The following is a 17279-nucleotide window of genomic DNA, read 5'->3' as shown; positions in this document are numbered from 1 at the left end:
ATTATTCCTCCTCCACCAAACTTTACAGTTGGCACTATCCATTGGGGCAGGTAGCAATCTCCTGGCATCCTCCACAGATTAGTCCGTCGGACTGCCAGATGGTGAAGCGTTATTCATCACTCCAGAGAACGCGTTTCCACTGCTCCAGATTACAATGGTGGCGAGCTTTACACCACTCCAGCCTACACTTGGCATTGCGCATGGTGATCTTAGACTTGTGTGCGGCTGCTCGGCCATGGAAACCCATTTCATGAAGCTCCCAACGAACAGTTATTGTGCTGACATTGCTTCCAGAGGCAGTTTGGAACTCGGTAGTGAGTGTTGCAACTGAGTCACGTTCTGTGAGCTTGTGTGGCCTACCACTTCGCGACTGAGCCATTGTTGCTCTTAGACGTTTCCACTTCACAATAACAGCACTTTCAGTTGACTGGGGCAGCTCTAGCAGGGCAGAGATTTGACGAACTGACTTGTTGGAAAGGTGGCATCTTATGACAGTGTCACATTGAAAGTCACTGAACTCTTCATTACCCGACATTCTACTGCCAATGTTTGTCTCTGGAGATTGCATGGCTGTGTGCTCGATTTTATACACCTGTCAGCAACGGGTGTGGCTGAAATAGCTGAGTCCACTAATACACTAAGGCTTGTCCACATACTTTTGGTGATGTAGTGTATGTCATTCTCATTGAAAGCAAGTCTAAAAAGCGGTAGATCTGTTCTATATGCGCTATTTCTATGTTTTTGTGTCTTTTACTTTGATGTTTTGTACACCAGTTTCAAACAGCTGAAAATACAAAATGTTTGATTATGGAAAATATATTTCACAGTTTAGATGGTAAAATGATTCTCTACACTATACCTGCTTGTTTTGTCACATAAACTGATTTTAGGCCAACTATTGGATTTTTGCATTCAATACCCCTGTCACAAGGGGCTTTATGGCTGATTGATAATAAACCTGTTATGGTCAACCCTGTTACTTTATTTGGTACTTAATAGACATTTACTATCGTAATTTTGAGAATTTTTGAGATCTTGAGATGGGAAAACTTTTTTATGAAGTTGAACATGTGTTCTTTATGATTTTTTTTTTTTTAAACCAAATGACACTTTTCAAAAGGCACCGAATTGGTTGAACGATCAAGATATGAACAGATAGATTGAGAGACATTTGATTTCTTTCAGCATTGTTAATATACCATACATACTCTCCCTCTGCCCAGACCTTTTTTGTTCAAAAGGAAGATTGCCACTTATAATGTCAGCAGATGTTGTGCAGGCAATAATAAGCCATTATTATTAGCTCAAACATGCACTTATCTTTAATATCGTGTTTAATCTAAATCAAGGTGGCGATGCCGCGCTGACTGATGACATCACAGCGGGCGGTCAGGATGGCATCTCCTTTGTTCATCCCATGGGGGAGATATTTCTCCAGCCGCTGGCAGGTAAGGCTTTCTCCTACTACATCAGTGTCACTGGGAGCCAGGAGAGCGCAAGGAAAGAGCCCTGGCCGTAACACAGAGGTCTGTGTGTCTCTATCACCTGACTCTGATTCAGTGGGAGAAGTAGGGAAGGGCGCCTCAATCCTCAGACACAGGTGACCTAATTGATAGCCTCACGGATCCTGTTGATCCTGGCGCCATGCTGTCTTCTCTTTAGCCGCTGAAAAACAGGCAGCCAATCAATTCTTTACGGCACGACAATGTCATTTGTGGCCAAAGCATGTGCCGCCAATGCTGCCCGGAATACAAAGCAGTCCTCTCTGTAGTGAAAGACATGACAAAAACGCAAACTAAAACAGATGAATTGATCCATGGTCATGCGGTATCGACTTTACAGTGAAAACATGATTAGGTTTAGTTGACCATAGCTAAGAATTTAACTCCAGTGTTTGACGATGTTATGAAGAAGAGATACAAAAAACTGAGATTGTAAAACGTCTTCTCTTTTTAGTCATACATATGGCTAAGTTGACCGGTGCTTGTGCTACAGCATTGTTCTTGTGATGATTTAATGTCCTCTGTCATCCTCTCCACTCAGCCATGGAGAGCCATGGAGAATGTGAGATCAAGGTGCAGCTCAACTGCAGTCACTGCCAGACCCAGAGCTGCAAACGAGACGAGGACACTCGACTCATCCTCTGCCTCTGTCACAACGAGGAGGTGCTGGCCAGTGACAATGTCACCTGCACAGGTAACTTCTGTACAGTCATGGAAATACCCTAATTTACTGGATGTGTTTTGGGATCATGAATGCAAAATTTCAAAAATGAGTCCTTGAGAATTTCTGCCAATCTGTTTCTCATTAAATAGCACACTCATCAAATAAAATACATGGAGGAATGGAATGGAAGGTTGTTAATGACCTCACTAGTAGTCCCATTGTCTTTGATACATTCTTATAATCTTAGTGGTTCTCCATCTTCCCCTGCTAACCCTGACCTCTGACCCTCCCAGCAGCCCCTCAGGGCCTCACCCCAAAAGGCCAGCTGTCCCTGTCCCTCATCCTGGCCGTGGTGGCATCTATCGTGGTGACGGGCATCGTCCTGACCTGCGCCAGCCTCACCATCAGTAAGAGACTCTTCCAGTTCTGTGTCAACTCTGTGCCGTCCACCTTTCACCGCCTGTGAGCTGTGAGCTTCTCTCCATGCCAACGATACTGTATTTAACTTTCAGAATGAAAGCATCCTGAAAAGGCAGGACGCTTAGCATTTTAAACTAAGCTGTTGTTTGATGTGTTCTCTTTGAGGGAAATGTGACATTGGATGAGAGTGAATGGCAGAAGTCCATGATTCAACACAGCAGTTAAAAACCGGGAAGATATTTAATTGTAGAGAAAGGCAGAGCTTGAATATAAAATAACTCATAGACTTGACAGAAAGAGTACAAAAGGTGGCCTTTTAGGAATTTTGGCTTATCATTTTCCACAGTGACAATAATGGGTTTGTCTTGCAAGCCCTTGGGCATTATATTTTTTTCAGATTTCAAGCCTGATTGGAGACTAGACATATTTTAACTGTGATACACATCATTTTGGAGGGGCTTAAGGGATTACAGTGAGACTAACCACCGTTCACTCTTGCATTATTTCAGACCACAAAATCGAAGACGTTTATGTTGGAGTGAAGGGGTTAGCTAAGTATTCAGTTGGTTGTGTGGCACATTGGGATTGATGGTCCTATTTGTGTGCAATAACATATACTGTATATCTATTCATGCTTCAAAGGGCGCATTGGACATATCTCCAGTAACAATTCTTACCCTCTACTGTATACTTGTTTTATAATCACATTCAAGGTGAAAAATTTTTTAACCGCTTAATGCTAATGATTGCACAATTACCCTGCTAAAAGGAATGATTAGGGAATTAGGAAAATGACTGATATGAACCTTTAAATTGTACCTTTGATTATTCTGCTTTGAGGATTGAAAGAGAGAATAACAATCAATTCTCCTAATATTAGTGTCTAACTTTGTCTTGCCAATAGGCAATGATCAATATCATATTGAATGCTGCTATTGTGTTATGTGTGTACTTAACGTGTGCTCATGCAAAAACATTTTTTAACCAATTGTCTTATTAGTTTTTTGGCTAGAAATGTAGGACAGTGATGGATTATTTGATGTTTCTCTTTGCACTGCCCCATTTTTGACGTCCGTGTGCTGCAGTAAGAGCGGAGGTAAATTCTGTCAGTGGAAGACTTATTTCCCAGCCAGTGCTGATTAAAGGAGTGTCTAACCATGGAGTGTCTTACCATGGCAGAATGTCAACTTAAGCTTTAAAAGCACTGTGGTGGTGACTCATCACTATGCATATGCCCTGTCAGGATCCAAGCATTACTGCTTTACTGCAAAATGATCTTCTCTAATCCCCTATACTTCTCTCATATAGTGTACATCTCTCAACTGTGGAGGAGTTAATACTTCCAATAACAATATAGTGTCTGGATATTAACGAATAACTATGTGATAACTTTTGTCCGTGAAGGCAACAAACCATCCCTCTATGTCAGTATGAGATACAGATGTTTAGAGTTTGACTTGTGCACTAACTGTAACACACTGTGCCATGACTGAAGTGGGACTGTACTTTTTTCCAATGCTAAATAAATAAAACCCGTCATTAACACAAAGTTTCACCGTGAAGTGAAAGTCCCTTTGGGTATGACCACAGAACGTTCCCATAAGCCTCAGAGGAAGTGATGTCAGAGCTGTCAATTCAAAAAACATACTGTACAGTGTCAGTAAATAGTTTCCCTATATCCTAAACACACAACATGCATAACACACAACATACAACACACAACACACACACACACACTCAACCCAACACAAAATCCTTAGCCCTGGGCCAGATGGTTTATGCAGCCCCAAGGTGGCCCATGGAGAGGGCCCTTCCAGGTGGAGACAGACCTCAGACACTTAACAGTGTCTCTTCACCTGAGCTCTCCCCCATGTAGGTTGGTAGTCTGTCCACGGGCCCCCCACTCCTCCCCCGAGTGTCGCGTCTGTCTGCACCTGCAGCTCAACATCACAGCAGAGGGCACCTCTCACCTCCACGCATCGCCCCCCAGGGCCCCCACCCAGCCCTCCAGGCAGACTACCAACCTGCATCGAGACCGCAGGCCGCCTCCACGGAGGGTGAGTCCTCGGTCCTCAACTCACAGACTGTCAGCTAGTCACTGATTGGACCAGGGCCAGAGGTTAGAGGACAGACAGACATTAGGGTAGTGTGTCTGATGCAGCGCTAGTGGGATGTTGTGTCTCTGATAGTTACAGTATAGCAACAGTTTGAAGCCGAGGGCTGTATCACAGTAACCAACCCTATCTTCCTGGTCTCTCTCCCCTACAGTATACTACCGTAAGAAGAACCAGCTGCATGCAGTCAGGCTGCATCTCCAGAGTCCAGAGTACAAGCTGAGTAAGATCCGGTCATCCACCATCATGACAGACTACAACCCAAACTACTGCTTTGCTGGCAAGGCTGCTTCATTGAGCGAGCTGAAGGAAGTACCACGCAAGAACATCACCCTCCTCAGGTAGTCCACACACACAGTGAGGGTGACTTAGCAGAGACCTATAAGCTATTAAGTGCATTACATGATCATTTATTTGTAGTAGTGTGCTATGTTCAAATCACTTCAGGTTTTGACTGGAATCTGGAATTAAGCTCTTTGTCATCTGTCTGGCTTGGTGTGTGTTTGCAGGGCGTTGGGCCATGGAGCATTTGGGGAGGTGTATGAGGGCCAGGTTCTAGGGATGAATGGCGAGAACACAGCCATGCAAGTGGCCATAAAGGTCAGTTCCTCTTCCTCCGTCTCCATTACTCGTCCATGACTTGAAGCCCATTAGCACATAGCAGTTGAAATGAAGTAATTGCTTTTGGCAGTGCATATGACTGAATGTCTAAAAAGCAGGAATGGAGAGAAGATGGTTAATAATGATAACCTTTTGACCCAAAAATGTATTCCTCTATGGTAGTTTTCCTTTACATTTTCTTCATTATGTGTACTGCTGGTCTGTTGCATTGAGAACTGTCTGAATGTCGACAATAACAAGGTCCCCTTTTTGCCTCTGTGTTGTAAGCAACAATGACGTGCAGACCTGTAATCAAACAAAGGAGATTGTGCTGGTGACCTTTAAATAGACATCAACACTGATCTAAATGTCATTCTATTAGTCGCTCTGTTTCGCTGTGACACAACATCTCTGTATGTATTGCTTCTGCTTGGAAAAATGCATGATGCAAGTCAAACAATGCGTGATTACATGATCATTTAAGAGTAGGGTTAAAATAATGGCTGGAACGGAGCAAATGCAATGGCATCAAACACATGGAAACCATGGAAACCATGTGTTTGATGTATTTGATAACGTTCCACTTATTCCGCTCCAGCCACAATCCCGCCCTCTCCAATTAGGGGAAATGTAAAATAATTGCATCACACATACTATAGACGTTGACATTGACATTAATGAATTAATTAATTCAGCTACATATATTAATGAATTCATTGATTTTCCTTGAAAACCTGGTGTGAATATCAATCAATCAATCAAATGTATTTATGAAGCCCTTTTTACATCAGCAGATGTCACAAAGTGCTTATAATTTACATAAACCTAGCCTAAAAGCCCAAACAGCAAGCAATGCATATGTAGAAGCACAGTGGCTAGGGAAAACTCCCAGAAAGGCAGGAACCTAGGAAGAAACCTAGAGAGGATCCAGGCTCTGAGGGGTGGCCAGTCCTCTTCTGGCTGTGCCGGTGGAGATTATAAGTACAGTACAGTCGTAGTCAAAAGTTTTGAGAATGACACAAATATTACATTTCCACAAAGTTTGCTGCTTCAGTGTCTTTAGGTAGTTTTGTCAGTTGTTACTATGGAATACTGAAGTTTAATTACAAGCATTTCATAAGTGTCAAAGGCTTTTATTGACAATTACATGAAGTTGATGCAAAGAGTCAATATTTGCAGTGTTGACCCTTCTTTTTCAAGACCTCTGCAATCCTCCCTGGCATGCTGTCAATTAACTTCTGGGCCACATCCTGACTGATGGCAGCCCATTCTTGCATAATCAATGCTTGGAGTTTGTCAGAATTTGTGGGTTTTTGTTTGTCCACCCGCCACTTGAGGATTGACCACAAGTTCTCAATGGGATTAAGGTCTGGGGAGTTTCCTGGCCATGGACCCAAAATATCGATGTTTTGTTCCTCAAGCCACTTAGTTATCACTTTGCCTTATGGCAAGGTGCTCCATCATGCTGGAAAAGGCATTGTTCGTCACCGAACTGTTCCTGGATGGTTGGGAGAAGTTGCTCTCGGAGGATGTGTTGGTACCATTCTTTATTCATGGCTGTGTTCTTAGGCAAAATTGTGAGTAAGCCCACTCCCTTGGCTGAGAAGCAACCCCACACATGAATGGTCTCAGGATCCTTTACTGTTGGCATGGCACTGGACTGATGGTAGCGCTCACCTTGTCTTCTCCGGACAAGCATCTTCTCCGGATGCCCCAAACAATCGGAAAGGGGATTCATCAGAGAAAATGACTTTACCCCAGGCCTCAGCAGTCCAATCCCTGTACCTTTTGCAGAATATCACTCTGTCCCTGATGTTTATCCTGGAGAGATGTGTCTTCTTTGCTGCCCTTCTTGACACCAGGCCATCCTCCAAAAGTCTTTGCCCTCACTGTGCGTGCAGATGCACTCACACCTGCCTGCTGCCATTCCTGAGCAAGCTCTGTACTGGTGGTGCCCCGATCCCGCAGCTGAATCAACTTTAGGAGACGGTCCTGGCACTTGCTGAACTTTCTTGGGTGCCCTGAAGCCTTCTTCAGAACAATTGAACCGCTCTCCTTGAAGTTCTTGATGATCTGATAAATGGTTGATTTAGGTGCAATCTTACTGGCAGCAATATCCTTGCCTGTGAAGCCCTTTTTGTGCAAGCAATGATGACGACAGGTGTTTCCTTGCAGGTAACCATGATTGACAGAGGAAGAACAATGATTTCATGCACCACCCTCCTTTTGAAGCTTCCAGTCTGTTATTCGAACTCAATCAGCATGACAGAGTGATCTCCAGCCTTGTCCTCGTCAACACGAGAGAATCACTGACATGATGTCAGCTGGTCCTTTTGTGGAATGCAGTGGAAATGTTTTTGGGGGGATTCAATTCATTTGCATGGCAAAGAGGGACTTTGCAATTAATTGCAATTCATCTGATCACTCTTCTTAACATTCTAGAGTATATGCAAATTGCCATCATACAAACTGAGGCAGCAGACTTTGTGAAAATTCATATTTGTGTCATTCTCAAAACTTTTGGCCACGACTGTACATGTACAGTTGAAGTCGGAAGTTTACATCAGAGTCATTTAAACTAGTTTTTCAACCACTCCACAAATTTCTTGTTAACAAACTATAGTTTTGGGAAGTCGGTTAGGACATCTACTTTGTGCATGACACAAGTCATTTTTCCAACAATTGTTTACAGACAGATTATTTCACTTATAATTCACTGTATCACAATTCCAGTGGGTCAGAAGTTTACATACACAAGTTGACTGTGCCTTTAAACAGCTTGGAAAATTCCAGAGAATGATGTCATGGCTTTAGAAGCTTCTGATAGGCTAAATGACATCATTTGAGTCAATTGGAGGTGTACTTGTGGATGTTTTTCAAGGCCTACCTTCAAACTCAGTGCCTCTTTGCTTGACATCATGGGAAAATCAAAAGAAATCAGCCATGACCTCAGAAAAAAATTGTGGGCCTCCACAAGTCTGGTTCATCCTTGGGAGCAATTTCCAAACGCCTGAAGGTACTTTATTACTGCCACTTTTAGTGAGTTTGGTACACATCCGGAGGACAGGGAGCCATTTATTATGTTCAACATAGGAGGGCTAAGTACAGGAAATGGCTCTTTCGGTAGTTTAGTTGGAATAGGGTCCATTAGGCAGCTGGAAGGTTTAGAGGCCATTACTATTGCCGTGGAATGTGTTGAAATACAGGAGTCTCTCCATTGATCCAAGGTCCTGGCAGTTCTGTGCAGACTCAGGACAACTGCGTTTTGGAGAAATACACATATTCAAAGAGGAGTCAGCAATTATCTTTCTAATGATCATGAACTTTTCGTCAAAGAAGTTCATGAATTCATCACTGCTGAAGTGAAGGCCATTATCACTTGGGGAATGCTGGTTTTTAGTTAGCTTTGCGTCAGTATTGTTTTTATTTTTCTCAATCAATTTTGAAAAGTAGGCTGATCGAGCAGCAATGAGGGCTTTTTCGATATTGCACGATATTGGCTTTCCAAGCTAGTCGGAAGACTTCCAATTTGGTGGACTTCCAATTTTCTGGAAGCTTGTTTCAGGGCTCAGGTATTTTGGGTATACCAGGAAGCTAGTTTCTTGTGACACTTTTTTTTTGTTTTCAGCGACGCGACTGGATCTAGGATATTACGGCAAGTTAAGTTTAGATCCTAGGTTAGGTGGTTAACTGATTTTTGTACGCCGACGTCCTTGGGTAGGTGGAGGGAGTCTGAAAGGGCATCTAGGAATCTTTGCGTTATCAGAGAACCTATAGGGTGGCTCTTGTTAATCCTCGGTTGGGGTCTGAGCAAATAAAATGGTGGTCCGATAGTTCAAGATTATGAGGAAAAACATTTAGATTCAGAATATCTATTCCACAGGACAAAACTAGATCCAGGGTATGATTGTGACATTGTGTAGGTCCCGAGACCTGTTGCACAAAACCCACCGAGTCGATGATGGCTCCGAAAGCCTTTTGGAGTGTGTCTGTGGACTATTTGCCATGACTGCGAGGTCCGATAGGAATTCAGGGAACTCGGTGAGGAACACAGGAGGCCTGTAAACAGTAGCTATAAAAAGTAATTGAGAAGGCTGCATAGATTTCATGACTAGAACCTCAAAAGACAGTCATTTTTTTCCCCCCGTAAATTTACATTTGCTGTCATAAATGTTAGCAATACCTCCGCCTTTGCGGGATGTGCAATGGATATGGTCATTAGAGTAACCAGTCAATCAATCAGGCTTGAGCCATGTTTCAGTCAGGCCAATCACCTCAAGTTTATGATCAGTGATTAGTTCATTGACTATGACTGCCTTGGAAGTGAGGGATCTAACATTAAGTAGTCCTATTTTTGAGATGATGTATTTTCACTCTTTCAATAATCACAGGAATGGAGGAAGTCTTTATTCCAGGGAGATTGCTAAGGCAAACACTGCCATGTTTAGTTTTGCCAGACCTAGATTGAGGCACATACCCAGTCTCAATGGAGAAAATTGAGCTGACTACACTGACTGTGCTAGTGGGAGACTCCACTAAGCTATCTCATTGTGGAGATGGAGGCGTTAGAGCCATGGGAATGTTGATAGAGAAGATGAGAGCACCCCTTCAGCTAGGATTGAATCCGTCACTCCTCAGCAGGCCAGGCTTGGTCCTGTTTGTAGGTGAGTCCCAGAAAGAGGGCCAGCTATCTAGAATTTCTATCTTTTGTGAGGGACAGAAATACGTTTTCAACCAGTGATTAATTTGTGAGTCTGCTGTAGAGCTCATCACTCTCCTTTACTGGGAGGGGGCCAGAGACAATTACTCAATGCCAATATATCTTTCTAGTTAAATGACATGCTGAAGCTATGTTGCGCTCGGTGACCTCTGACTGTTTCATCCTAACATAATTTGTGCTGATGTGGATAACAATATCCCTATACCATCTACACTCACCAGTTTTAACCTCAGCCAGCACCATCTTCAGATTAGCCTTTATGTCGGTAGCCCTGCCCCCCGGTAAACAATGTATACTGAACAAAAATATAAACGCAACATGCAACATTTTCAGTGATTTTACTGAGTAACATACAGTTCATAGCCATGGGTGGGTCTGGGAGGGCATAGGCCCACCCACTTGGGAGGCAGGCCCACTCACCGGGGAGCCAGGCCGAGCCAATCAGAATTCTTTTTTTTTTTCTCCAGAAAAAGGGCTTTATTACAGACAGAAATACTCCTCAGCAGTCCCCCTCAGACAATCCCGCAGATGAAGAAGCTAGATGGAGGTCCTGGGCTGGTGTAATTACACGTGGTCTGCGGTTGTGAGGCCGGTTGGATGTACTGCCAAATTCTCTAAAATGACGTTGGAGGCAGCTTATGTTAGAGAAATGAACATTACATTCTCTGGCAACAGCTCTGTTGGACATTCCTGCAGTCAGCATGCCAATTGCACGCTCCCTCAAAACTTGAGACATCTGTGGCATTGTGTTGTGACCAAAAACTGCACATTTTAGAGTGGCCTTTTATTGTCCCCAGCACAAGGTGCACCTGTGTAAGGATTATGCTGTTTAATCAACTTCTTGATATGCCACACCTGTCAGGTGGGTTGATTATCTTGGCAAAGGAGAAATGCTCACTAACAGTGACGTAAACAAATTTGTGCCATGAGGTGTCTCTCTTTCTGCTCTGAATAGGACCTGATTGGCCTGACTGCCTATTGTTACCTCTCTGCTCCACAGACTCTTCCGGAGATCTGCTCTGAACAGGACGAGATGGATTTCCTGATGGAGGCCCTGATTATGAGGTGCATTGGGCTGGAACACACGGCCCCATCCACTTCCTCCTGCACCACACACAAAGGATGCATACTGTAACATAGCGTACCATGAGGCAGGCGGATGAGACCCAAACACTGTCATGCCGTCACTTAGCGCTCGGCAGGCTAGTCTGCTGCCATGTTTTGTGTAGTCCTCATTCGCTGCTTGTTTTGTTAACCAGCTCACCAGCTGTTGTTTATCATAGTGAGTCAGGCAATTCATCCCTATCGAGGAGACAGCAGCTGGTTGCCAGAAGAACCTCGTCTCTCCTCCAAATGGAGCTCTGCTGAAAGCATTTAAAAGCATATCTGTCGAGCAGATGCTGTCGGGCTAAAGCAGGCACAACAGAGTACATAATAAGCAGCTTGGGATAAATTGGGACCCGGAGTGTTTCCTGGCCATGAAATAACCTTAGACATACGGATGTAAACACAGACACATTAATGTAGATGCCACCACACAACATCACACACAGTTTTGTAAAAAATCTGTGCTTCATTTGTAAATCGGGAGGTGCCGGAACAAAAAATGAGCGCGAGGGGGTGACCTGGGGAGCTCTGAGGTACCGGAACGCATGAGGAAAAAAAACACATCACCTGTATAATAAAGCCTGGCTTGCATGTAATCGCATTTTATTTGCGTGTTGGCATAGAGCAGTAGAGTAGAGGCACTTCCAGAAGTTGCACACATGGGGAACATTTTTTTTAATAGCCTAGGGTCTGGGGAAAAATGTGGCTTTTTAATAAACAAATTCCACGCAATGGACAAATTGCAACTGACTGATATGCCGAGCGTTCTCGACTTGTAGGCTATGTCTTGTTAATGGGCTACTATACAAAATCCACAGCTAGGCAATTTTTTTTAAAGAAGCTGTTGATCCTCTGTGGCTAAATTAGTAGGCTACTCAAAATTATTTAATTTATTTCTGAACAGACAGCAGTAATTCTGTAACTTTGTCAAATGTATTTGAATTTATCAGGGGTGCTGCAGCGCCTCCAGAACCCTTTGCGCGGCTATGATTTCTATATGGAAATAAATGAAGTACGACGCTGGAGAGCGGAGAGTTGCAGGCTTATGTCTATCAGAGCAGAGAGAGGGAGATCATAGAAACTGAATCTCATTCTAGTTCTGTGAGCGATAAAGCCGTGCTTCTCACGCTGCCACGGCCATGCGTTGGTCTCAAACATAATGTTGCTCAAACCATAAACCCAGGCTGGTCCTACCCCAATCAACTCTTCGACTATTATGTAAGGGCTGAAAATCTACTTTTTCATATTACGTTTATTTCTTTTTTGCCAGGAGAGGTATCGGATCCGGCCAAATAGTTTCAGGAATGAAACAGTCCAAAACGGAATGGTGCCGGATCCTGTGTACCCTGAAGCTATTACAGCTGGTGTCTGGCCAACTCTCCTAGCCTGAGGTAGTGTATTCACCACCACTGTCCTTGTGTGTCCACAGTAAGTTCAGCCACCAGAACATAGTGCGCTGCATTGGGGTGAGTCTGCAGATCCTGCCCCGCTTCATCCTCCTTGAGCTGATGACTGGAGGAGATATGAAGAGCTTCCTGAGACAGAACCGACCCAAAACGGTCAGTAGCTTCCTGAGACAGAACCGACCCAAAACGGTCAGTAGCTTCCTGAGACAGAACCGACCCAAAACGGTCAGTAGCTTCCTGAGACAGAACAGAACCAAAACGGTCAGTAGCTTCCTGAGACAGAACCGACCCAAAACGGTCAGTAGCTTCCTGAGACAGAACCGACCCAAAACGGTCAGTAGCTTCCTGAGACAGAACAGAACCAAAACGGTCAGTAGCTTCCTGAGACAGAACCGACCCAAAACGGTCAGTAGCTTCCTGAGACAGAACCGACCCTAAACGGTCAGTAGCTTCCTGATACAGAACAGAACCAAAACAATCATTAGCTTCCTGAGACAGAACCGACCCAAAACGGTCAGTAGCTTCCTGAGACCGAACAGAACCAAAACGGTCAGTAGCTTCCTGAGACAGAACAGACCCAAAACGATCATTAGCTTCCTGAGACAGAACCGACCCAAAACGGTCAGTAGCTTCCTGAGACCGAACAGAACCAAAACGGTCAGTAGCTTCCTGAGACAGAACAGACCCAAAACGATCATTAGCTTCCTGAGACAGAACCGACCCAAAACGATCATTAACTTCCTGAGACAGAACAGAACCAAAACGATCATTAGCTTCCTGAGACAGAACAGAACCAAAACGATCATTAGCTTCCTGAGACAGAACAGAACCAAAACGATCATTAACTTCCTGAGACAGAACAGAACCAAAACGATCATTAGCTTCCTGAGACAGAACCGACCCAAAACGGTCAGAAGCGGAGTGTCTCAACTGTTCAACAGCCCTGTAGGTCTGTGTAGGTAAAAGCCAGCAGTAATGGTTTTGTATGGTGTCTTTTCAGAGTCAGAGCTCCTCCCTCACCATGCTGGAGCTGCTACACGTGGCCAGAGACATTGCCTTCGGCTGCCGTTACTTGGAGGAGAACCACTTCATCCACAGGTTACCACGTCCTCCTACCACAATCTAAGCATGACCTTTTTTTGTATACGGTATTCATATTACATAAAGAGGTATTCAATGTTGTGTGTTTCAGAGACATAGCTGCCAGGAATTGTTTGCTGACCTGCCCTGGGCCAGACAGAGTGGCTAAGATAGGGGACTTTGGAATGGCACGTGATATATACAGGTACACTTAAACCACCAGTTCTATCTGTCCCGATAGCACGCTCAGCATCTACCAAGCCTCTTGATCTTCATGACATGAGCCGTTTCATTTCTCCATTGTGTTTTTCCTAGTTGAAATCTCAACGTATCTGTAGGATCAGTCTGGTCTTGCTCCATGCAGTGATGAAGACTCAAGAGTACTATTCCCATTGAGTTATATACCTAGAGGAGTTTGAGACGCTAACCATGACTCATTCTCCTCCATAGGGCCAGCTACTACAGAAAGGGCGGCCGTGCCATGCTGCCCGTCAAGTGGATGCCGCCAGAGGCCTTCATGGAAGGCATCTTCACCTGCAAAACTGACACATGGTAACCCATTTACTCTTCTACATGATCCAAAGTTGATTTATCCAAAGTTGAATGAGTGGTATAAGTACATACGGCCAGTGTAAATGGGACAGCAACTGATTTCTCTTAGCAACTTTTAAAACTGAGCTCTGTTCTCCCTCTGCAGGTCATTTGGAGTACTGCTCTGGGAGATTTTCTCTCTGGGCTACATGCCTTACCCCTGCAAGACCAACCAAGAGGTTCTGGAGTTTGTGACGAGTGGGGGGAGGATGGACCCCCCGAAGAGCTGTCCCGGGCCTGTGTGAGTAGATCAGATTGAGCTGATGGAGAGTTAACTCTTGGTGGGAGTTTATAATGCATTTACTGTTGTTGCAATGCCTATATGCAATTTTAGACTTAAATCCATGATATTAAGTTTTTTTTCTCCCTTTCCCCTCTGTAGTTACCGGATCATGACTCAGTGCTGGCAGCACTGCCCTGAACACAGACCCAATTTCTCCACCATTCTGGAGAGGATCAACTACTGCACTCAGGTACTGACCCACTGGCAACCAGGGATGCATTTCCTTTATAACACTCATCATTCATATTTACCATTTATATTCTCTCTCTCTCTCCCACCCAGGACCCTGATGTGATCAACACACCCCTGCCTGTGGAGTATGGCCCCACAATAGAGGAGGAGTTGAGCACTGTGATCTGCCCTGACACCTCAGGCAGTCTGACCCCTCTGCTGGTGGCCCACTCTGCCTCCCAGGAGGTCTCTCCCCAGCTCAGCAGCCTGGGTCTGGGCATTGGTCCCACCCCGCTGCCCCAACCACACAAGCCCTGTCTGCTGCTACATAGGCCCCAGCAGCTGCCTCAGGAGGTGGCCTCATACCGTGAGGCCCTGGAGCCCTGCTGGGCTGAGCCTGTCCCTGCTCCAGGGGTTTGCCCTGGGGCTTGGCTCCAACCCGAGCCCCTCCTCCAGCCTTGCTCCAGGAACAGCTCCTTCTCAGGCAGCCAGAGGCTCAAAAACAAGACCAAGAACCTGTGGAACCCAACCTACGGCTCTTGGGTGCTGGAGAGCTTTGGTAAGGGAAAGACAGCACTGTCTCATACCCAGTCCATGCCCCTGTCCAGCAGCTGCTCTGCCCTCCAGGCAGCACCCCCTACCTCCGAGTGCACCGACTCTGGGTGCGATGGCAGCCTCGGCCTCCCTGTCCCCAGCAGCCTGTGCTCCTCATCCCCCTCCTCGTCCTGCCAAACCATTTCTGCTCCCCAGTCCCAGGGTGCACTCAGCCTGGTGTCCTCCCGGAAGGGCCCAGCAGGAGGAGCCAGTGGAGGCCAGGCCATGGACCTGGTGAAGCTGCAGAGCTTCCCCTGTGGCAACGTCAACTATGCCTACGACGAGCAGAGCTACGAGGCGGAGAGACTGCCCCTGGTGGTGCCCAAAAGCCCAGAGCCCTGCCCCAGCACCAGCTGTGCCCCCAGTGGCTCTTTCTCCTCTTCCTGCTCAGGGGCAGGCCTGGGCGCAGCCTCCTCTTGTATGCCCAAACTGCTACTGAAGCGCCACGCCAGCTATGGACACGAGGATGTGAGGAAGCACACCAAACCTGAGAAACCCACCCGGGACAGAGACTCAGGCTTCTCCCTGTCGGAGGACCTGAGCGTCACCCCTGTCTAACCGTGGCCCCTGGGGGAGAGGAGCAGAACACTGGAACAGACCCCACAGATCAATGGCCACGTACAGGAACACACTACTGGAGACGGCAGCCATTTTGACCAAATAATGTTCACTCCCTTTTGTCGATTTCATTGTTTTATTTTACACAGTTTTGGTGCAACTGATGATGCGTTCTAGTTAGCATAGGCAGTGAGAATTATATGAAAGGCACAGTAGCAGGAAAACAAGTTTACAGACAGGAAGAGATGCTGCATTGCCAGGAGACAGGTGGTATGTTCTCTTCCTGATGTGGAATATGACACATCCCAAGAAGGCCGTCACTGGCACAGAAGCACATCCAAGCCTCAGTAATTTCTATGCCCGAGCTGGATTCATCTGCACTGTCTGGCATCCATTCAAATGCGCAGTGTCTCCTCTGCTTCGGGGCTCTTTTGTTTGTCCATTCCTTCTCGGGTTCTACCATTACCTTTAGTTGCTGGGTTCATATCCCAACAACAATCCTCTACCGTTGAGCCCATAACTCCACAACATGCTCTCCATCCAGGGAGAGCACTGCAGCTTGACCCTGAGCTCCTCTCAACGGTGTGTCTGTAATGTGTGTGGGGGGTTTTGTTCGTCACTGAAAGGATGGATAATAAAGTTGTATTGTAGGTTTACACTGGAATGGACTGCTAAATCAATACTGTGAAGACATTAGAATCTCTGGTTCCCTATGCAGGTGACGGTAAGGCAGAAATGAGAATTACATTGTGTGAGGATGCTATGACGTGTAGTCTAGACTAGTGTAGCAGCTCCTTGCGATAAGAATTATGACTTGTCACCTACTGTTCCCTATAAGGTGCATGACCAAAATGTCATCTCGCTTAGAATTGTCATAGTTATTTTGTAGATAGCTTTTAAATGTAGTCATTTCCACACTTATTTTCTTAATACTATAGTCTATATTAATTGTTTACTAATACTTTTACCCTCTGTGCATTTAATCAAATGGTGGCTATTCTCACTTTTTACTGAGGGTTTTTAGAGAAACCTAGAGCAGATCATGTGGTAGGAATTCCTCTGTGTCCATCTTGTTCCACCACAGAAAATGGTAATACTACTGAATTTCACCTTGGCAACACCAAAATATTATTATTTGACATTGGAATTCCTTAAACTGGACTAACTTCGTACATTTGTAGCAATTATACTTTATTTATAAAGTGTGTTTGTCTTGTTGAACACTACAGGTTTGTAATGTACCTCCTACACCCAGCAGGGGACAGCATTCTCATATGAAATACCAAATAGTTAAAGTTTGTATTTACTTGAGGGCTTGTTTGCCATTTACTTTATTATTTGTCACGAGCTGTAGTTAAAGCGGTACGGTTGCTGATGTACATGTTAGTTTATTACACTGAAATAAACATTGTTTACTGGATATTTTAGGTTACGATAATGTCCTGTGTTTCCATGATGTAGGCTACAGT

At 45.0% G+C, this 17279-nt stretch overlaps 1 protein-coding gene across 2 annotated transcripts in view; it reads left to right on the top strand.

The window, feature by feature from the left end:
• Positions 1-17242, top strand: part of ltk (leukocyte receptor tyrosine kinase) — a 68329-nt gene extending 51087 nt beyond the window's left edge. Inside the window, exons 17-29 of one of the 2 annotated variants that reach the window (XM_029713850.1) lie at positions 1350-1448; positions 2044-2196; positions 2463-2573; positions 4855-5041; positions 5210-5300; positions 11021-11085; positions 12557-12686; positions 13534-13631; positions 13726-13818; positions 14064-14165; positions 14311-14445; positions 14587-14677; positions 14770-17242. In XM_029713850.1, coding sequence (XP_029569710.1) covers positions 1350-1448; positions 2044-2196; positions 2463-2573; positions 4855-5041; positions 5210-5300; positions 11021-11085; positions 12557-12686; positions 13534-13631; positions 13726-13818; positions 14064-14165; positions 14311-14445; positions 14587-14677; positions 14770-15810 — 2396 coding nt within the window. In that variant the 3' untranslated portion in view covers positions 15811-17242. Of the gene's footprint in view, positions 1-1349; positions 1449-2043; positions 2197-2459; positions 2574-4854; positions 5042-5209; positions 5301-11020; positions 11086-12556; positions 12687-13533; positions 13632-13725; positions 13819-14063; positions 14166-14310; positions 14446-14586; positions 14678-14769 lie in introns of both variants that reach the window. The other variant, XM_029713849.1, reaches the window with a different exon arrangement.
• The last annotated feature ends 37 nt before the right edge of the window (positions 17243-17279 follow it).

The sequence above is a fragment of the Salmo trutta genome, chromosome 25, assembly GCF_901001165.1.
Source record: "Salmo trutta chromosome 25, fSalTru1.1, whole genome shotgun sequence".
NCBI classification, from domain to species: Eukaryota; Metazoa; Chordata; class Actinopteri; order Salmoniformes; family Salmonidae; genus Salmo; species Salmo trutta.
Note: the sequence above shows the minus strand (reverse complement) of the source record. Positions and strands in the feature narration are given on the sequence as shown.